Here is a 22,513-nt window from a genome sequence, read left to right on the forward strand (position 1 = left end):
GTGTGTGTCTTGGATCTGGGGGAATCATTCCAATTTCAACCCTTGTGTCCTGTTGCCAGACCATAAGTCAGGCCGTGTGTCCTGGTGTTTCTACTTTGGAAAATTCTCATCATGATGTCATATGGTTCTAATTGTACTCATAAGAGTTTTTATTAAAAATCTTTCCACTATAAAAATAATATAATCAGAGCCAGCCCTGATGGCCCAGCAGTTAAAGTTCCATGCACTCCGCTTTGGTGGCCTGGGTTTGCTTCCCAGGCGTGGAACCACATCACTCATCTGTCGGTAGCCGTGCTGTGGCAGTGGTTCACACAGAAGAACTAGAAGAACTTAAAACTATACACAACTATGTACTGGAGCTTTGAGGGGGCAAAAGGAAGAAAAAAGGAGGAACATTGGCAACAAATTTTAGCTTAGGGTGAATCTTCCCCTGCAAAAAAAAAATCAAGAAAAAAATAATATAATCATATTATTAAAATTTTGAAAATTAGGAGGAAAAACATATCACCCATAATATTAACATCCTGGTGTATACGTTTAGACAGGTGTGTGATTTTCCCAGCATACTATCAAAATAAATACACAATTTTATATCCCACTTTCTCGAACCAACATTACATTTTTAAAAAACATTTCTAATAAACATTTTTAAAGAAAGCATTTTAATGGAAGGATAATATTTCATTCAGGAGCTTACTAAATATATTAATCATATTTCTATTTGTTTATAATTTTCACTGGTATTAATAAATCTGCAATAAAGATCCTTGTACAGCATTTTCTATATTTTTAATTTTTCATTAGCTTATATTCCAGAAGTTGAATTATAGGTTCACAGTATGAATATGCTTACTACTCTTTTTATATATATTGCAAGTTGTTTTCAAAAAAGCTGCACCAACAAACATGACCATCAACAATGTCTGAGGGTGTCTGTTCCATGTCATCACCACCAATAAACCAATGTGTTGAGATAAAGTTTTAAAATGATTCTTATGACAGTTTCATTGAATGATGCCCCCTATGTTAGTAGGTAAGGTATAGGTACAAAATGATTATAAACAGATGGTAAATGGAAGAGGTGTGTCTTTTAAGCCAGGTGAGTAGGGGGCAAAAAGCACTTAAATGACGCTCCAAACCACAATTTCCAATGATGTATCTGCAGGCTGCTAGGAAACAAAGCGAGGGCAGGCACATAAGCGGGCGTGCAGCAATCACAATTAGGGAAGCTTTTTCAGAAGAAAAGGCTTTTGGCAGATGTGAGTCTGAGGCCAAACTCTAAACAGCTCCAGGGGCACTCCTTGTAGGAAGGGTCCACTTTCTACGTAAATACCTTGGAAAGCGATGTTGCCCCACATTGGTCTTTTCAACTCTGCTCATAGACGTAATATATGGGAACGACTCTACTATTTTCTAATATAGCAATAAGTAGTGGATAGACACAAACCACATAGCTATTCATTGACTCAGGGAAGAGGAAAATAACATGGACATGGTATGGACAAGAGCCAGGCCCTTCACATTGGTTTTTTCCATTTAATGAGCTTGGATCAGGTGTGTTGGCCCTTCAACCTCACTTGGCAGCTCTGAAAACCATCTTCCAGGGTGCCAGAGTGACTCAAGCTTGGGGATCCTACGGCTGGGGCTCCCCAGGCTCAGTCACTGCACCGCTCTGCAGGCTGTGGGATAGCAACACCTCTGCAAACTGAGGAAGTAGAAATGAGAGAAATGTGTTTACTCAGTGCCGCTAACAGGCTAACTGCTGATACATGGTGACTGGTGGATACCCACCCTCCTTATTGGGGGACACTTGCATTTAGGTACTAACTCCTCTGAAAATTTCTGCAACTTTTTATATTAAGTGTCACGATTTACATTCTGGATTTTGGCAACCTATTGTGAGGTTCTTAGCATATTTACGTGACACACTAGAAAAACGGACCAAATCTTGGTAGGTGAAAATATTATCAAATGTGGCCATTTTAAAGATTTTCTAGGTAAATTTCTGGTAACTATGACTAATCTTAGTCAAATAAAGGTTTGCAAATACTGTGGGCAGCAGAGCCTGGGCTCCCGAGCAGAGGAAGGGATGGACTCCCAGATCCACCATTGCTAGCCCGGCCTTCCTTAGCCTGTTTCCTCATCTACAAATGGGGCAGAATCATATATACTTATTATTGTTACTTATTATTATCACCCAGCACAGTGCCTGACATACCACAAGTGCTTAATAAACATGATCTATGTTTATTATTATTATTGTCCTACCACCATTACTTTTATTATTGTGAGGGAGTCCATCAGGTGAAAGCTCAGGATAAGCAGGAATGTTGAAGTCCCTTGGAGTTCGATATAATCAAATCATTAAACTGTCTTTGCCAAAGAGTTAAATTCCTCTTGGATTAATTAAGGAGATGAAATTGACTTCTTCTTTAAGTGTAAAAATATATGCATTCATGAGTTTCTTTGCCTTCAGTCTTTTGTGTGGTTTTTTTTTTTTTTTTGAGGAAGTTTAGCCTTCAGCTAACTGCTGCCAATCCTCCTCTTTTCACTGAGGAGGACTGGCCCTGAGCTAACATCCATGTCCATCTTCCTCTACTTTATATGTGGGACGCCTACCACAGCATGGCGTGCCAAGCAGTGCCATGTCCACACCCGGGATCCGACCTGGTGAACCCTGGGCTGCTGAAGCGGAACATGCGCACTTAACCACTGTGCCACCAGGCTGGCCCTGTGTGTTTCTTTTTAAGTTTGGCACTTAGGAGATGCTCGATTATACTGTTGAATGCAGATAAGTATTTCTCTCTTTTTTTGAGGTCTAATTGGAATATAACATTATATTAGTTTCAGGTATACAACAAAATGATTTGGTATTTGTATATATTACAAAATGACCACCACAATAAGTCTAGTTAACATCTATCACCATACATACTTACAATTTTCTTTCTTATGATGAGAACTTTTCAGATCTACTCTCTTAGCAGCTATCAAGTGTGCGATACAATATTATTAACTATAGTCGCCCTGCTGTACATTACATCCCCAGGACTGATTTATTTTATAACTGCAGGTTGGTACCTTTTGACCCCCTTCACCTATTTCACCCACCCACCCCCAACGCCTCTGGCAACCGCCAATCTGTTCTCTGCATCTATTAGTTCAAGCTTAGTTTTGTTTTGTTTTTTGGGATTCCACATATAAGTGAGATCACACAATATGTGTCTTTCTCTATCTGACTTATTTCACTGAGCATAATGCCCTCATGGTCCATCCATGTTGTCGTAAATTGTTTGCCTTCAGTCTTACACCTTCTCAAACTCACCACCCACCCTGCTACCAAGGCAATAATCAGACAAGCAAATCTCACCATATCTCTTCCCCTCTTCCCCTCCCCCACAGGCCAAGGGTCCTAGCCTGACAGACAAGGCTGTCTAGGACCAAGTCCTCGGTCATTCTCCAGCCTCTTCTCCTGAGATTTCCTGCCTTGACAGCTGTGCTCTGATTTGATGAATATCTTTACTCAGGCTGTTCCCTCTGCTCAGAACACCCTTCCACCTCTTCTTCACCCGATCTATTCCTACTCATCCTTCAAGGCTCATGTAAATTCCTATTTTTTATAAAACACACCAAAGGAAGAGTTTGTATATGAATATCATATTTATGCATGTTGATATATGAATATCATATATTGGAAAGAAGTCAAAATATCTGAAAATATAAACTCAAGGTGTTAGAAGTAATCTGTAATTGTTTCCTTCTTTGTAATAAGAAAAATTAAAATACTTAAAAAATGTTTTAAAAAGTTTAGGTATCATCCTTTCCCAACCGCTCCCTGGCCCTGAGGTTTCCTCGGTGCTCCCACAGAACTCCCGGAACGCCTCTAATGGAGCACGAGTCACGTGGCTTGGCGCTGTCCTCTTCTCAATGGGGTGAGGGTGACCTTTGTGCCTTCGTAGCAGGTGCCTAGCATAGTGCCCAGCACACGGTGTGCACTCAATAGACCAGCTGACCTGAATTGCCCTTGTTCACACCTGCTGAGCAGCTAGCAGATCCCGGAAAGACCTGTGGGCAGATCCTGGCCGCACGTTTGTCAAGGGCGAACCCCGGAGCCAAGCCTCTGTCCGCCGTCCCGGTCACCTTGTCAGGGGCCACGGGTGATTTTCCCAGATTTTGCACTTCAAATTTTTCTGACTATAGAAGTAATATAGTCTCCAGTAAAAATAAAAATCTGGAAAACATAGATGCAATAAGAAGAAAAAGATCTGTCCAAATACCCACTATTTTTTAACCAGAATTATTTGGATCTATGTCTTTCGATTTTCTTTTCCCATTTCCTGGCACATACATTAACTTCTAAATTTTCTAAGCATTGGGCTGATTAGGAAATGGGGGGTTCTATGCCCGCAAATGAACATTTGGAAGGGGTAATAGTGCATATTGAAAGACTTTTAATAATCTCTGTATAACCCATGTTTAATATGAGTGTCTTTGTTTCCTAAGTAAGTTGGAGAGACCGAGGGAGAGGATTTTTGCCTCCGGAATGACAATAGATCTCTCTATCATCAGTGACTCCTGGTCCCTAGGTGTGAATAAGCTACTTCTGGGGTTCAAGATAACCCAGAAAGAAGGAAAGCTGGGCACTCTTGGAGGAAATGCAAAGATATTATCCCAAGATAACTGAGTCTCATATAAAATCAGGGAGCGCCTTGTGCGTGGGATAAGGGGCTTTTCCTGTTGATTTTGAGTAGCAGTGGCGTGTCCTGATGACAGAGAGGAGATCCAGAGGATGCAGAAGATAGCCTAGGCAGAGTCAGTCTCTCTCTTTCTCTCTCTCAGTGAGATGTTAACATTCCCGTGGATCCAGCATAGACAGGTCTTCCTCTTTCCTGATCCTGCAATTACTACTCCGCCTCAGAGACTGGGGGACCTTGTGGGGCTTCTAGTAATGTGTCTATTGCTTAATTAAGCTTCTTCCTTAACCTTATGTAGAAGTCCTGAGCAGATACTATGCCCTGGGGGACACTGACTCACTCCCTAGCAGGGGACTGACGCCAAATAAAGCATGACAAATCCCCTACAGGTAACCCAGACCTCATGCTCCTGAAAAGGTCTGGAAAGGATCAATGCGGCTGCTTTAAATCGCAATAATACGCAGTAGATCACACCTTTTGAAAGCAGCACAGACAGATTTGACACAATCCTGGTCGTTTGTGGAGCCCAGACCCTGTGTCAGGTGCTCCATATTCGTTCTTTCTAATCCTTGCAGGGACTTGACCAGGTGGGACTATTATTACGCTTTAGGGTAATTTTACTCACTTCACAGATGAGGAAACTAAGACCCAGAGAGGTTAACAGTTGGCTGATAATAAGTGGCAGAGCTGGGATCCAAACTCAGTCCTGTTTGAGTCCAAAGCCCCTCCCCTCCCACTTGGTCTCCTTTGATCCCGGCTGAGCCATGCGCCTCGTCCTCGGGTGGGTTCTGCTGGGGGAAGGACCACATAAGAATTGGTCTCAGGTGGCACTGCCAACCCTCACAGCGGGCTTTGTACAAAGACTCCAGACTGCTTCCTGGGGTAGGTTTCTTGGCAGAATATTTAGGAGGGAGAACAGAGTAATGACCTCAGCTCTTATGGAGCTTTGCCATGACTGCGGAGGGTTCTCAGGATCCCAGAAGAAAGCTGAGAGGGCCTGGAGGCTCCTTACTTGACGTATGGAGATCTTACACGGAGCAACTTGCTTCCTAGAATGGGAAGGATGGATGCGGTAAGAACACAAATGGACACCAGCTCTCCAGGCCCATGGGAGGGAGCCAGGTTCAGCTGCGAAAGCAGCTGAGCACAGCACAAGCAATCAGGAGTCAGAGGCATGCAGAGCTGAGAGAAATGGCACTTTAGCAGGTCCCCAGATTCAGCAAATAAAAATACAGGATGCCCAGTTAAATCTGAATTTCAGATAAAATGAATCATTTTTTAGTATAAGGTCCCAGGCACCATTTTATCTGGCAACCCTCCCAAGCTGAGTTTGAGGACTAACAGGAGGAGGGAGAGCTCCCTCTGGGAGGCCTGGGGCAGTGCGTCCAGGATGGGTCTTCCTGCGGATGGATGTCAGCGTTGGAAGCAGTCCTGGGAAGTTTCCTGTCCTAACAGGGAGCCACATGAGCCCTAAGTTCTCACATCCAGCCCAGGGAGGGCCAAGCCATCTGAGACTGCAGGGGAGGTGCACAGAATTTTAGACTGATAAAGGCTTCACACTTACTGTTTGATAAGACACGTTCTACAATTAAAATTCTTAATATAATCAGGAAAAAATAGTCTATTAAAAAGAAAAAACTCAATATAATCAGGATAAGTTAACTTGTCTGGTATTTCAAGTGATCTTATAAGTGCTTGGAATGAGAGGGGGGGTTATATCAGAAAAAATTTACTTTCTTTTCTTTCCTTCTTCTTCTTCTTCTTCTTTTTTTTTTTTTTTTTTTGCTGAGGAAGATTTGCCCTGAGCGAACATCTGTGCCAGTCTTCCTCTATTTTGTATGTGGGCTGCCGCCACAACATGGCCGCTGATGAGTGCTGTAGGTTCACACCCAGGAACCAAACCTGGGCTGCTGAAGCAGAGCAAGGCAAACTTAACCACTAGGCCACGGGGCCAACCCCAACTTTCTTTTTGATACTAGAAAAAGGGGAACATCATTGCTTGAACTATTAAAAAGTGGTAGCAGGCAGTTTGGGGCTCCCCAGTAACTCAAGTCCTGGTCCTTGTGACAGACGAGCTCTGTGGAGTGCTATATTCTCAGTCCACCAAAGGAAACTCAATGCCTCTTTTCCCCAGAGGAGAAGTGGGTACTGGTTGAAGTTTGCTTCTCTTGACCTTGGACAATTAATCTAGTTCTTGGATAGGAGGGGACGCTGTTCAAAAGAGAGCATCCTCTTTTCTTTTAAGGCCTTTTTTTTTTTTTAGAATTTTCATACCTGATGCTAATACTTAAGAAGTGTCAAGATCATTATCTCAGAAAGCTGGGGCTTGAAGGAGGGCATGGGGAGGGTCTCAGAGGCTAATGACTAAGTTTCAGCAGGTGCCCTTTACATGTGTGGATTCACTGCGGTCCTTGCAGTCTCCAAAACCACTTTGACTTCTTGGCACTCCTTCCTCATGGCAGACCTACACTACCCCAGTTCAACAAGGCACATGTAGCCCCGGGACGCCCATCGGTTCATTTACAAAGAGAATGGAAAGATCTCCTGGATACCATGAAGTCATCTCCAATCTACATAGAGAGCCCAACTGCAATCCCAAGGTTGCTTGGTGAGCAGGGAATAATGACAAGAATGCATGCCATTAATCGCTTAATCAGTGTTCAAAATTAATAAAACGTTCACAGTGACAGTTCGCCCTGGTCAGATGCGCACCGTTCATCTTCACAACTTCCAGGAGAGTAATATTTGTTGGCATCCTTTTACTGATGAGAATACTGAGAAACATCTCATAGCTCATTACCTCGAAGAGGGGCCTTTTTTCAAATGTGAATATCCCACAAGCAAAATGCATCTTACAACTCATTGTAAAACTCTATAAAGTATGGCCACTTTCAGTTTATTCATCTATCAAATATTTACTAAGTGTCCGGCATGGGCTCGGTACCAGGCGAGTTGATGGAGACAGAACAAGGGATAAAATATCGAAGTCCTTGCTCTCACCACATTTCCAGTCTAGTTGGGAAGATCACAAAGCAGCAAAGAAATCAACAAAATGTCAGCTTGTGGGAGCTGGTGTGAGGGAAATAAGCATGGATATGCGACAGAGTATAATGGGAGTGAGGGCAGGGAGGACATGGACTCGGGTGACTCTCTGAAGGATCACACTGGAGCTGAGGCCTCAGAGCAGCCCAATGGTCTTCCCTGAAGGCTATGGGGGTGCCAGGAGATAGGTCCCCTCAGCCCTAGGGACCATGGCCCTGGCTGCAAGCAGCCCCGTCTGGGTCTCCTTGGAGGGCAGCCTGAGCAGCACGGGCCTGACCTGTGTCTCATGGTTGCCAAAGCACTGAGCAGATACAGGGTGCCCACCACTCACGGCCCCACGTGCCGTGCTGGGCACAGCCAAGGGGGCACTCTGCCCCTGGATCCCTGCGTTCGTCCTGCAGGGCAGGGAGCACTGCCCATCACAGACAAGGAGTCTGAGGAAGATCCATGCCAGGTGCCCTAGGAGCACTGGTACAGCCCAAAGGGCAGCGAGTCAGAGCTGGGGCCACGGGGGCCGCACCGGCTCCTGGTGCAGACCGGACTTCCCGTCCTCCTGTCAGGCGCTTCTCCACCTCAGTGTAGAGCCCCTTCTCGGCGGTGACCAGGCAGCCGCAGGGGACCGCTTCGCAGCACGTGTGCATTCTGCCCATTTGAGCTACAGTATCATTTTTAAATATTCAACCTTTAAAAAGTTCAACTGGATTCAAAATCCATTCACAAGAAATTTCAAGATTACGTTCGTCAATGAAAGAAAGGGAAGAATTTTAAATATATAACAAACTGTTAGACTTTTTTGAATGATTGAAAACAATTATTTTGAGTTTTTTATCGCCTACTTGTGTGAATCAAGATTTTCAACGATGAGATCATCAAGAATTTGAAGAGATCTTCATTATAAAGTCTTGATGAAGAATAGCATATGGCCATTTCAAGTATAAAATCTGATATGAAAAATTATATTCATGGGTGTAAGCTCAACGTTTCTTTTTTTTTTTTTTTAAAGATTGGCACCTGGGCTAACAACTGTTGCCAGTCTTCAACTGTTGCCAATCTTTTTTTTTTTTTCTGCTTTATCTCCCCAAACCCCCCCTGTACACAGTTGTATATCTTAGTTGCAGGTCCTTCTAGTTGTGGGATGTGGGACGCCGCCTCAACGTGGCCTGATGAGCAGTGCCATGTCCGCGCCCAGGATCTGAACCCTGGGCCGCCGCAGCGGAGCGTTGGAACTTAACCACTGGGCCACGGAGCCAGCCCGGAGCTCAACGTTTCTAATCAAAACCTGTGAAAACATTTTATTTGGGAGTTTTACCCAAGTTTGATATTTAATATCTTCCTTAAAACATAATATTTTATCTTACAGTGATTATGTAATATGAAAAAATAATGAATTCTTTAATCAAGTTCCATATGAATGGCTCCAAATCCCCTCCACTTTTCTTCAGTGTACGTTATATATGATCATTTTCTAAGAATAAAAAAACAGGAGAAAGTGGGAAATGTTGCCTTGGAAGATGAGTGAGTCAGTCCTGTGAAAAGCCGAGGGACAGCACTCAAGCTGAGGACACCCAAGCGTAATGACCCTCAGGAAGGAAGCGCTGGACAGACCGAGGTGGCTGGGTCCCAGGGAGGGCAGGAGGGATGATAGGCCCTGTGAGAGCAGGGGGCGGCCACAGCGTGGATTTAAGCAAGAGTGTGACTTAATCCGCTTTCCATTCTCTAAATCTAATCTCCGCATGCTGCAGTAGAGCTCGGAAGACGAGGCGCGAGAGTGGAGAGAGAGAGGTCACGTAGGAAGCGACCGTGGGGCCAGACGGGAGGCGAGAGAGGAGCAGGTCACTGTGAGAAGCTTGTCAGAGGAAGGACTGATAGGACTATGGGGGTGACAGAAAGGGAGGCTTCAGGAGGATGCCCGTGCCTTGGTTTGAGCAGTTGAGTAAATCACAATGCCATTCGCTGGGCAAGACCAAGGGGGCCAGCTGTGGAGAGAGGACTGGGGTCCCAGAGCCTCAGGACGCATCTTTCAACCAAGTGCAAACAGAGAATGCAGAGATGACAGAGATTTAATAGGTATATCAACCATCTATTTGGCTCCTACGATACATACTGAGATATCTACAGATGAAATGACGTAAAATTCTGGGACTTGCTTCAAAATGATTCAAATGGGGGAGGTAGGGCAGTAGAGGTGTAGACGAAACACAAGATTGGTCATGAGTAGGTCATTTCTGAAGCTAGGTGATGGGCACAGCAGGGTTCATTATACTACTCTGTCTACTTTTGGAACTAGATGAGCTGACCCAATAAGGAGGGACAGCAAATGGGGAAAGGCCCCAAACTGGGGGTGGAGGGGGGTGGCCGTGCTAGACCAGTGGAAAGAAACAGGTAAGACCACTGCCGTTCTAGACTTTACATTCTTTTGGGAAGAGACAGATAATAAACAAATAAACAAACATGATACATTAAATCAATGTGACCAAGAAGAAAGAGTGATGTGAGTGTGTGCATGCGGATAGCACCAGAGCAGCTAGAAACAACAGCTCCATAAGGCAGTTATCTTTGCATCAGACTGACTCAGAAGCCAAGCAGATACTAATAATGGTGCTTTGATTTTTGTTTATTTACTTATTTTTGCTGAGGAAGATTCACCCTGAGCCAACATCTGTTACCAATCCTCCTCTTTTTGCTGAGGAAGACTGGCCCTGAGCTAACATCTGTGCCCATCTTCCTCTGTTTTATATGTGGGACACCTACCACAGCATGGCTTGCCAAGCAGTGCCATGTCCACACCCGGGATCTGAACCTGCAAACCCCGGGCCGCCAAAGCAGAACGTTCGAACTTAACCACTGAACCACTGGGCTGGCCCCCATCTTTCTCTATTTTGTATGTGGGACACCTGCCACAGCATGGCCACTGGTGAGTGGTGTAGGTCCGTGCCCAGGAACCGAACCCAGGCCACCGAGGTGGAACTTAACCACTAGGCAACAGGGCCCGCCCCTAGCAGTGCTTCTAAAATCCTTTCCATTTGACTTTTTAAACTTTTACTTATAAACAATTCTAAATTACTGGCCATAGGCATTCTATTCTAGGGAAAATGTTTTAACTTAAAAGCTTTTGCTTCCCTCCTCTCCATTTTTTTAAACTCCTAATTTTGAAGCCATCATTAGCCCAAGAGTTCTAGAAGTAGAGGCAATTCAGGATGAACCCTGAGGCCCCTTTGAAGTCCCTTCCTGCCCTGGAGGCGCCCATCCCCCATCCTCTGGGCTCTAAAGATCACATCTCCCCTCAGCTACAGTTCTTGCCACTCCTAGGGCTCCAAGGACCTCTTTCTCTCTCCTCCGGGTGTTACTTCCCGGTGCAAGACAAAGCTTCCGGAGATCATAAGCTCCATGAGGGCAGGACCGCTGCCTGTGTTGTTCACTGCTGTATTCCCAGCACCCAGAACTGTGCCTAGCACATACCTGGCACTCAATCAATACTCACTCAGTGACCGAACTTCCTGAAGCCACTAGGTAGGTAACCAGACACCCACCCAGGTGCTGAACTGGACTGGACTTCTCCACTAGAAAGAGCCTCTGGCCGCTCTTCGCCCAGATAAATGTGACTTCATTTACAGATGGACAGCTGCGTTGGTTCAGATAATCCAAGATCAGAACTATTTCACCTAAAATAGTCTTTCCTTTCCTTAGAAACATTTTTTTTTCCAAGCCAAAAAATAGAAGCTACGGAAAAATCTAGCATAGAAAGAGAACATTACCCATGTCATTTAACATTTCTTGAAGATATGATGAATTTAATTGATGTGGAACAGGTTTCTTGGATAAATCCAACAACAAATATTTTGGTCTCCTGAAAACAAAACAAAACAAAACAAAAAACAAGCAAACAAAACTCTTCTTGGCCCGAATTATAGAAACTTCGCTGGCAGCTGCGCCCAGGCTTTTTTGCATATGTGCTTTTAGGACGGGTCTGCAGATTGCGTGTGTTCTGCACAGCAACCACAGACACTTAACATTCATTAAGTGATAATGAAACAGGAGGCCTGGATTTTTTGTTTCTCCTGGGTCTGTTCCTCACTTAAGTGACCTTGGACACATCTATTCCCTCCCTCGTATCTGATTTCTCTATATCCGTTCCAGGATGATGTTTATGACTAAGATGCTTTATAAGATCTTCAGATGACAAATAGTAGTGCCTTCCATCTATGAAACTTATTCTCCTTCGCTATCCTGTGGGACGTCTGCATGACACTCCTGTTGAAAACCCTCACACAGCTGCGGAGCGCTGTCAAGACCATCTAGGGACGGTGCAGATATTCTAAGGCCGACGAACTGAAGATGTGGATAACTTGAGCCGTGAAGTCCTTTTCCTATGCTACTGAGAACCGGAAAATTGTTAAATGCAATAATCCCCAAACCACGTTTTCCTTATTTCTGCCGTTTTCCGCCACATTTAAACTATGCAGAAGCTGCTGACAACATCTGACTGCCCTGGATTTGGCAATTCTACCGAATACTGACACGGTTAAAGGGCCCGGCTGGCTGGCAGGACAGGCTGCCAGCACCGGTAGTCAGGCCCTGGTGCAGTCGACAGTGTGTTCCATACATCGTTTTAGTGGCTTATAAAACACAGCCATCTTGCATCAGGCACCCCGGCCCAGGAAGGCGGCGAGCCGGGTCCCCGCGGCCCCGCAGAGGCCACCCGAGAGGCGCCGGGCGGCGCGCTGGCCGAGCCCGTTCGCACCGCGCGCAGCCCCGCCCGCAGCCCGCCCCGGCGGCCCGGCCGGCGTCCGCGCCGATAAAGTTGCCGGCAGGCGGCCCGGCGGCCCCCGGCCCGGAGCGACGGCGGGAGCGGGGCCGGCCGGCCGCCCGCCGGCTACCGGAGCGGCCCCTCCTCGAGCGGGCGCGGGCCGAGGCGGCGCTCCGCGAGCTTCCTGTCGGGCCTGTTTACAACTGGGGCGCGGCGGCCCGGCCGGCTGCTCCGTCCCCGCCCCCACGCCGCCGGGGCGCTCGGGGGCGCGCGCGGGCCCGGCCGAGACGCCTGCAGGCCGGGCGTGCACCGGCCGCGCCGCCTCCGCGCCCTCCCTCCCTGCCTGCCCGCGGGCCCCCCGGCCCGGGCTCGGGGGTCCGGGGACGTGCGCGGCCGGAGCGGGCCGGGCGTGCGGGGCCGGGGCGTAGGCACCCGGGCGGCAGCAGCGGCGGCGGCGTCCGTCTGGCCCGGAGCCGGCGGCCCCGGCACGTCTTTTGTGTTTGTACACACACGGCGCGAGGCGGCGCGGGAGGGGCGGGCGGCGCGCGGGGAGGGGCGAGCGCGCGCCGGCGAACGGGCGCGCGGGGGGAGGGGCGGGGGCGGGGCGCGGGCGCGGGCCGGGGGCGGGGCCGAGCCTTCCCTCCATTGTGTGTGATTGGCTGGTGCGCGGCGCGGGGGCGGGGCGGCGTGTGTTGGGGGCTAGCCTCGGTGTCAGCCATCTTTCAATTGTGTTCGCAGCCGCCGCCGCGCCGCCGTCGCTCTCCGACGCCAGCGCCGCCTCCAGCTCGCCGAGCTCCAGCCGAAGGAGAAGGGGGGTAAGTTTCCCCGTCCGCCCGCTCCCCGCGCCCGAGCCCCGCTGGCCGTCCGCCCCGGGCCGGGCCCCGGCGGCGCGGGAGCGGCCCCGCAGCCCCTCGGGCTCGGCCCACAAACTTTTTGGCCCCGAAATGGAGGCGCGGAGCGAGTTTGCCTCCCGCGGGCGGCGGCGGCGGCGGCTCCCCCGTCCCTCGCCGCCTCAGCCCAACGGCAGCCGCCGCCGCGGCGCCGAGCTGCTCCCTCCTCCCCGCGCCCGGCTCCTCTTTCTTCGCTGAAAGGCCGCCCGCCGCCCCTTCCCGGGACCCCAGACCCTCACCACGACGCGCGCGGGCCCCTTAACTGCCGCCCCCGGGCCCCGGCCCCCAGTTTTCGGGCGGGAAAGGGGTGGAAATCGCCGCCGCTTCGCACCCCGGGGTAACTCGCTTTCCGCTGCCTCCCCACAGTTGTAGCTCAGCTTCACCATCTTGTCTCTCCTCTCTGGTCACCGACCATATTTTTCTCCCCCGTTTCTCTCTTCCCCATTTCGAAAAAGGAGGAAAAATTTTTTAAAGAGGGACCTGTTTTTTTCTCTCCTTTTTTGGAGAAGCGGAAACTTGATGCCCTGGAAATGCAAAAAAAAAAACTTTTGCATTTCGGAGGGCGGCACGTGGCAGGGGATCGGGGGGTTTTTTCGAGCGTTTTGGTGTTTTTGTGTGTCTGGCAGGGAATCGGATACGTGGGGCGATTGTTTCCATTTTGTTCTGGTCTGGGCGCCAAGTTGGTGGCCGCGCGGGGCGCGGGGCGGTCGTGCCGGGGGCCGGGACCGGGGCCGGAGGAGGCGAACCCAAAAGTTTACGTGCCGCCGGGTGGCCGGTCCCGGGCGTTAATTGCAGCCCGGGTGCGGGGCACTTTTATTTGGCTGCGAAGCCCAGAGGACTGGACGGAGGACGGCGCTTTGTAGAAGGCTCGCTGGTGCTCGCTGTTGTTCCTCTCTTGTTTTTCGAGACGCCTTTTTGTCAACACAGCTGTAAAAGATGCAAAACCGGGAATGTTTTGAGATATTTACAGCGATCTATCAACTGCCAGGCGCGGGGGGCGAGCGGGGGGGGGGGGGGCCGGCGGCGGGGTTGGGGGGGCTAAGACCTTTTTTTTGCAGTAATTTGACTCGACCCTTCTCTGGTTTGTGGCTTCGTTCTTTTGACTTTTTTGTGGCTCGAATGTTTACAGACATTTCTAATTTCTAGTTTAATTAAAGAAATGGAAGCCGAGGCTGTCGGGGGGGGGGGGTCTTTTTGTTTTGCCGTTGGTCGCTCGGATTTGGGGATTTTTGAGAGATGATTTGCGTGAATGGTAACGATTTTCTAGTACTACAGTTTGTTTCAAGAAGTCGTATTTGGGTGGCAGGCATAATCTGCACCCTTTCAAATTATATAACATTACGGACGTTATGTTTTTATACGGAGCATAATTTGCAGATTTCGGGGGGGGCAGTGACAGGGGAACTTGTATGTTTGGCAGTGGCATATGGTGATTTTTGTTTTTTTAATGCTGGTAGGTAAGTAAGGAGGTCTCTATACCATGGCTCGTACAAAGCAGACTGCCCGCAAATCGACCGGTGGTAAAGCCCCGAGGAAGCAGCTGGCTACAAAAGCCGCTCGCAAGAGTGCGCCCTCTACTGGAGGGGTGAAGAAACCTCATCGTTACAGGTATTCAGAAAGGAAAGGAAAAAATGGGGCGAAGTCTGTCTGCCGAAGCAGCATCCGTGTGATCTAACGAAAAGATGTATAATAAGCAAACTTTTTGCTCTAGGGAAACTGATGTTTTTTTCCTTTTGAGTATTTACTAATACTTAAAAATATGTGCAAAATTTACTGTTAGGTTTTATTGGGAACTTGTATAATTCTGAAGCCATAATCTTACCCGTGGCCCAAAGGAGACCTATTGCATCATAAAGAACGTTAATAGGACGGAATAACGTTTTATTTAGCTGTTGTTAGTAGTATATATTTTTTAAATAGTAAAGTGGGATTTTTAAAATACATTTTTGAGGACACCCTTGCTTTTGGTAAAATAGTTTAATCAAGATGGGATGTTTTGTTTTAGTAAAGCTCCCATCCCTCATTTACTTGAGTCGGTTTATTTCCTCCTTTGGGCGCCTTTGGTTTTGAACTGCCCTGAGCAGTGTTGTTAAAGGCATCTGCCATTAGAGGGCAGAAGGTGTCCGTGCTTAGGTGGCCTCTGCAAATGATTTTACAGTTAACCTAAACTAAAGCTCGTACAGTGGGGGAAATAAGTCAGAACTGAGTTCCATTTCTTGCTGATAGTTACTTAGTTTTAAAAAAAAACCTCTTCTGTGTGGAAGATACACTGCACAATCAAATTTAATTCATTAATTCAAATGTAATCATTGACGAGGGATGGGCAGGTAAAGTAAAGAGATTCTGGGAAATTGAGCTTACATACCACAAATGTACTTGTGTTGGGAGGTCTTTTAGAAGAATTGAGGGTGCAGGTGGGAAGGAGGCGAGTGGTGCCAAATTAAGAAGAGTCTGAACAATTTTGACTTCTATATTAGTGGCCTGATACTGTCCCAAGTTGTAATTATAACAAAAGTTAGAGGCGTGTATATATATAAATGTTAAAGATGAAGAAAATAAATGGGACTTTTTGATAAACTCCCTGTCAGGAATCTCCTTTAATGTTAATATTATGCCTTTTGCTTTAAAGTTATTGTTATGTTACTCTTAATAGACACGAATGTTCAGGTCATGAATTGATAAGTGAAATTTGATGCAGAGGCTGAAGAGTAGTTGGGTGGTTTATTTTTTGAAGAATGACTGTTTCTTTATAGCTGACCACTCATCCTTTCATGCATTTGGTAACCATTTCTTTCATGTTGATTTTTTTAAAGGCCTGGTACTGTCGCACTCCGTGAAATTAGACGTTATCAGAAGTCCACTGAACTTCTGATTCGCAAACTTCCCTTCCAGCGTCTGGTGCGAGAAATTGCTCAGGACTTCAAAACAGATCTGCGCTTCCAGAGCGCAGCTATTGGTGCTTTGCAGGTAAAATGGTGGGTGGGAAAGGCTCTGAGAGTTGGTGGTCCTGCTGTGTGCCAGGAACAACTCTGAATATCTTCATATGCTTATATAACTTAATCATCACAAGCCTGTGAGTCAGTGCTATCTGTATTTCACTGTTGGGGTGTTAAGGATAAGTTACTCAAGATCATACACACAGAAAATGTAATTCGAATCCATTTGGGTCACAATCGTAATTTGAACCCGTTTGACTCTAAAGCCTACTGTGCGTTCCATTAGACCATTTTAAATATTGCACTGAGAACTGTGTGTAAAGGAAAAAGATGGCTCTGTTTTGGCTTACGGGCACTGCAGGACGGTCTGCAGACATGCGGCTCAAAGTTTGTATTGGTAATCGGTTTCAAACAGTGGCTGCTGTAAACTGATGATCACAGTAACTGTCCTGGCCCTGAGGAGGCAGGTGCAGGTGGAGAGAGCATAGTGTCTGGGGCGGGAATAGGCGGCGCTGAGGAGTCCAAGATGAGAGGCAGTGAGTGAGAGTGAGGACTGGGTTGACAGGAAAGGCAGGCCAAAAGGTGATCCTGGGCCTGTAGAGGGACGGGGGTTTGAAGACTTGTGGTTTGCTAAAGGAGGACTATGAGTTTCCACTTAAATGGGAAACATGCTGAATTTAATCTTAGCTCCAGGGTGTCAGAACTTGGAGAAGTACTGTTTTAGAGGTGGTTATATAGTTGAGATATTTGTAGTTTGTGACAAGATTAAAATTTGAAATGTCCACAAGTAAGATGTTTGATTAGGTGTGTGAGTATTATTAACATTAATCAGTTAAGTAACCTGTTTTATATTGAGTGTTTGGCATTCCTTAAATCAGTACATCTCAAAGTATAGTAAGACTACCACCTCCATCAGAGCATGGGGTTAGAGGTGATTACAAATGCAAATTGCTAGGCACCACCACAGACCGGAATCAGCTTCTGTGGGGAGGGTCCGGAATCTACATAACACTCCATTGGAGGGTTTTTAAAGCTGCTGTTGCTGTGCCAAGCTTTTGCTTTATGTGTAAGGAGGATTTGATAGGTGGATTCTGCACTGGAGTTTAATTGGTTGAGCTGTTTCTATGGTTAGTCTAGACTTCATTTGATTGGTGAGTTCCAGGAGGAGGCAGCCATTAAATTCTCAATGAATTGAAATTACTGAAATTTCAAACTACTAAAACCTTCCAGTGCTGTTACTTAAAACTTTATTTTCTGTTTTAATCGCTGCTTATTTTTGGATCTCATTTCGTTTATTACAACAATTGCAAATTACATTTTCCCTGCTATATTTTAAATGTAGAAATATTACTAAGATTCTCAAGCATTGATAGAAAGCTGCTAATTTTGTTTTCTGGTTACAGTTAGCAGAACTATGCTTGAAGAACACAGCATTATACTTGAAAGACCGACATTTTTTAGCTTAAGTGTTAGTGATAAAGCCTTGTAAATTGAGATTACTAAACAATCTGGGTAAAAGACGATTGTCTTTTTTTAATTCATGTTTAGACTTCCGTTGTTGCTGTTACGGTGTGTGCTCTGGGTGTGTCAGTAAGTGTGTTGTATTGGTTTTGAACAGAATCTTCACCTCTGCTGCCTCTAGTATGCTAGCGTTAAATAGCCCTTACCTTACTGGAAACAGTAACCTTTGTTACAGGTTCTTTTGTTTTGTGTTTGCTCTGACATACACAGACTTCAGTTCTAAAGACGTAGAGATGGAGAATTTGCTAATGGAAATAGGGTGATAGAAGAGAGCCGTTGAATTAGCATTCCAAATGACACTTTCTTTTTGGCTTTAGAATTATCCAGTTTACCACTTTTCCAGTACAACTAAATGAGAGGGGGAGGTGGTCCAGTGAGGGTGGTAGAGAAGTTGGTCTGGGTTTGCCGTAGGTAATCAAGAAGTGACTAACTTACAATTGAGCCTTTCCCTCAAAGTCTGACAGTTTGAACTAAGGTGTCTGTTACAAATGGACGTTGGTGTCCTGAAATGGTAGAAGAGTCAGGCATTGAATATACTCAAAATGTTGTAAATAATATTTCCTTCCAGTTGTAAGATAGATATTTTTTGTGATTATCTCAAAATTAATTATGTTCATTGGGCTACAAATTAACATGGCGGTCTTTAATTCCCATTATAGCCGTAATGTTTAGGAGACTTTGGGGCGTTGGTAATATATGGGTCATGATCACACCCCCTCTGAGCATTGAACCTTCTCCCAGAGGTGACCAGACACAACCCCATAAAACCAATAGCCAGGTTGTAAAGCAGCAGCAGTGGGAGCCCCAGCTGCCACCCGCCACATCGGAGTAGTAGGGGCACGCATAGCGTAACCACGTAAGTGCTGTGTGCCGACAGTGGTCCCACGTACCCTAGGTGTGTAGTAAGCGACGCCGTCTAAGTTTGTGTAAGTAGGCTCCGTGGACAACAGAATTGCCTGACGGCGCGTTTCTCAGAGCATGCCTCCGTCATTAAGCGACTCATACCTGTACCAGGGAGCCTGTAGATCATACCACTCTAAAATGGTCTCAGAATCACAGGACCTGTTGGCTTGTCCATGTAGCAGCTCGTCCTGCTGCATTTTACAAAAGCTTTCTAGGTGAGTCTAATCCTGAGATATATTGGGTGAAACAAAATTAAACCTTTTTTCCTGAGGAACATCAGACCTAGTATCTGGTGTGCATTGTGAAACCTGAAGAGTAGGCTGCAGTGTGCCATGTTTTCCAAACTTTTTACCCATTGCTAGAATATCCCAAGAACGTTTCCCTGAATATTAAGGAGTTTTGCTTTTAATACTTTCTTTGGAATAGGTAAGATAGGACGGACCAATTGCATAGAAAAGCTGCAAATTTGAGTTAGGGTTAGATATAAAAACAAAGCAGCGGGGCTGGCCCAGTGGTGCAGCAGTTAAGTTCGCATGTTCTGCTTCGGTGGCCTAGGGTTCGCTGGTTCGGATCCTGGGTATGGACCTGGCACCACTTGGCAAGCCATGCTGTGGTAGTCGTCCCACATATATAGAGGAAGCTGGGTGTGGATGTTAGCTCAGGGCCAGTCTTCCTCAGCAAAAAGAGGAAGATTGGCAGTAATTAGCTCAGGGCTAATCTTCCTCAAAAAAAAAAAAAACAAATATTTATTGAACATCTACTTGAGGGCAAGGCATTGTGAGAATAAGATGAGATCTCTATTAAGTAATTGGGCATTAAAAGGTGCCTGGTTTGCAAGGCCCTCTTGGCTGTGAGTGCCAAGGAATTAGGAGGAATTCAAGGTTGCCTGCACCTGGGAACCGGGGGCGAGGGGAGTGCTTGCTTTCTCCTTCATGGAATAACCTTGAGCTAGACCTTACCGGGGAGGTAGGCAAGACCTGGCTCTTGATAACAAATGCTACAGAAAGACATGTAGGGATAGTAAAATTCAAATGAAACAAATATTTACAGGAGAGAGAGAGAGAAGGCTGCAAAGGTTGAAGGTATAAAAGTGAAGGGAATAGTTTTTTCATAAGATGAAATAATACTGTAAACCATTTGAATTACTTGTTGCTGTGTTAATGCTTTTAAAAGCAGACTCTCAATGGTTTTATTACAAAGTCAGAATGCTTGTAAAAAGCAAGTCGAGCTATTCCCATCTGTGTATCGTCTGTATTATGGGGTATTAGGGAGTTTGAATTGCTTGAGTATTTTGTGTTTCTTTTTTAGTTTTATCATTACGTAAAGATTCCAAAATGGAAATTATTTATTTATTAAGACAAAAATAGCAAGTATAAAAATCTACATCTTTTGTAAATATATCTTGAACAGAGAAATAACTTCCATATAGAAAAAGAGAGAAGGTCGAGTAAGCTCCCTCATTTAATGCCCCTGGCTCACCAGGACAGTCTGGCTAATGACTGGACTAAAGCAGAACAGTACTTTTCTTCATTCCAGAATGAGCAAGCAGGTGTTTTAACTTAGACTAAAGGATTCTTCAACTTTTTTGACAACTGTAAGATGTACTAATAATTGGAATTATTAATTATAAATAGAAGCTCCCCTTTTTTCTCTTTCCATGCCAAGCGTCAGTGTACAAGTCATATAGGCAGCAGTCTTTGAGTAATAGTGAAAATAAGATGCCTTCAAAGAATCTTACAGTGTAACGGGAACATCCAGAGGGGTCAGCATTAATTCTACAGGGTACCAAATGTCATTACAGATTGGGATACAGAGAAGAAGGTAGACTAGGGGATGTGGGGCAGGGGTCACAACCCTAGGCAAAATAGGTCAAAGGATGTAAATAGCACGAGTCTGGTGTGTTCTGGGACCTCTAGGACTCTAGTGATAAAACTGAAGTGTAGAAGGGAAGGTGGGGGGGGCTGTGTGATGGAGAGCATTGTCAGCTGTGTCGCATTATTTGGCAAGGCCGAGGCTCCGCCAGCTGTATAGGAGTGTAAGAGTCAGGGTAAGGAGGACCTGGCGGTGGGGGAGCGGTTATTACTTTGGCTACTTGGTTCCATTTATCTTGTAAAGATGAGAATGTTAGTTTAAATTGGATTTCTTGCTTTACTCAAGACACATTTCAGTTAATTAGAAATCACATTAGCATTAGAAAGATTAAACTTTCTTAGTAATAGGTTTTAAAATGTAAGACTGGTAAAATAGTCAACATCAGAAGAAGGAAGTTTTTCAAGGGTTCAAAAACCTCATTGTTTTAACTGATATAGATGTATCTTAACTGCTGTAACAATACCATTAATATTTTTTTTTCTTTATTTCTGTTGCAGGAGGCAAGTGAGGCCTATCTGGTTGGCCTTTTTGAAGACACCAACCTGTGTGCTATCCATGCCAAACGTGTAACGATTATGCCAAAAGACATCCAGCTAGCACGCCGCATACGTGGAGAACGTGCTTAAGAGTCCACTATGAGGGGAAACATTTCATTCTTTAAAAAAAAAAATCTCTTCTTCCTGTTATTGGTAGTTCTGAACGTTAGATATTTTTTTTCCATGGGGTCAAAAGGTACCTAAGTATATGATTGCAAGTGGAAAAATAGGGGACAGAAATCAGGTATTGGCTGTTTTTCCATTTTCATTTGTGTGTGAATTTTTAATATAAATGCGGGGACATAAAGCATTAATGCAAGTCAAAGTGTTTCAGTGAACAAGTTCCAGCAGTTCAACTTTATAACAATTATAAATAAACCTGGTAAATTTTTCTGGACAATGCCAGCATTTGGATTTTTTTAAAACAAGTAAATTTCTTATTGACGGCAACTAAATGGTGTTTGTAGCATTTTTATCATACAGTAGATTCCATCCATTCACTATACTTTTCTAACTGAGTTGTCCTACATGCAAGTACATGTTTTTAATGTTGTCTGTCTTCTGTGCTGTTCCTGTAAGTTTGCTATTAAAAGACATTAAACTCTATCTGCTTTTGGTCTTTATTATCAACTTACCCATACAGTTCATTCACTTGTAATTTCCATATTCTATTAATTTTAATATCAAGTGTTTTCTCACCTTATACCTGAAAGATAAGACCGTTGAGGGTCGGCCCGGTGGTGCAGCAGTTAAGTTCGCACATTTCGCTTCTCAGAGTCCCAGGGTTCGCCAGTTCGGATCCCGGGTGCGGACATGGCACCACTTGCCATGCCATGCTGTGGTAGGCGTCCCACATATAAAGTAGAGGAAGATGGGCACAGATGTTAGCTCAGGGCCAGGCTTCCTCAGCAAAAAGGACTGGCAGTAGTTAGCTCAGGGCTAATCTTCCTCAAAAAAGAAAAAAAAGGTTGAGAGATGGGGAAAGTGTAAGCTTAGTGTGAGAAGGAAATGAGCTTTTTGGCTTTGCTCCTAATTTTTTTAAGTTTGCAGATAGTAAATCTGTTTGCCACAACTAGATCTTAACTCTGGATATGTTGTATTCTAAACCAAGAATTCCAAAACCTAGCTGGCCGACAGAATCATGTGGAAATAGACCTGTGTAAGTAGTGAAAGTACATTTATAAACATACTACACTATTAAACTTTATAATGGTAATTTAAGTGAAAACGTAAGAGTTAGTCTTCAGCTCAAAAATTAGCGCACTGGAGATCTGGCTGTATTAAGATGCTGTGTATTAACCCTGAAGTTATTAATCAAGCACCAATAGTTAATTCTTAGTGCTGTTTTATTTAGCATTGGAATGATTAATGT

General features: G+C 45.5%; 1 protein-coding gene across 1 annotated transcript; it reads left to right on the top strand.

Annotated features, from left to right (window-relative positions):
- The first annotated feature begins 13,215 nt into the window (after positions 1 to 13,215).
- On the top strand, positions 13,216 to 21,747 carry H3-3A (H3.3 histone A). Its single transcript, XM_044762798.2, has 4 exons — positions 13,216 to 13,298; positions 14,831 to 14,981; positions 16,187 to 16,340; positions 21,103 to 21,747. Exons 2-4 carry the CDS (start codon positions 14,854 to 14,856, stop codon positions 21,229 to 21,231), a joined length of 411 nt encoding a protein of 136 aa, XP_044618733.1. The 5' UTR covers positions 13,216 to 13,298; positions 14,831 to 14,853; the 3' UTR covers positions 21,232 to 21,747.
- The last annotated feature ends 766 nt before the right edge of the window (positions 21,748 to 22,513 follow it).

Source organism: Equus asinus, chromosome 30 (genome assembly GCF_041296235.1).
Source record: "Equus asinus isolate D_3611 breed Donkey chromosome 30, EquAss-T2T_v2, whole genome shotgun sequence".
NCBI lineage: Eukaryota > Metazoa > Chordata > Mammalia > Perissodactyla > Equidae > Equus > Equus asinus.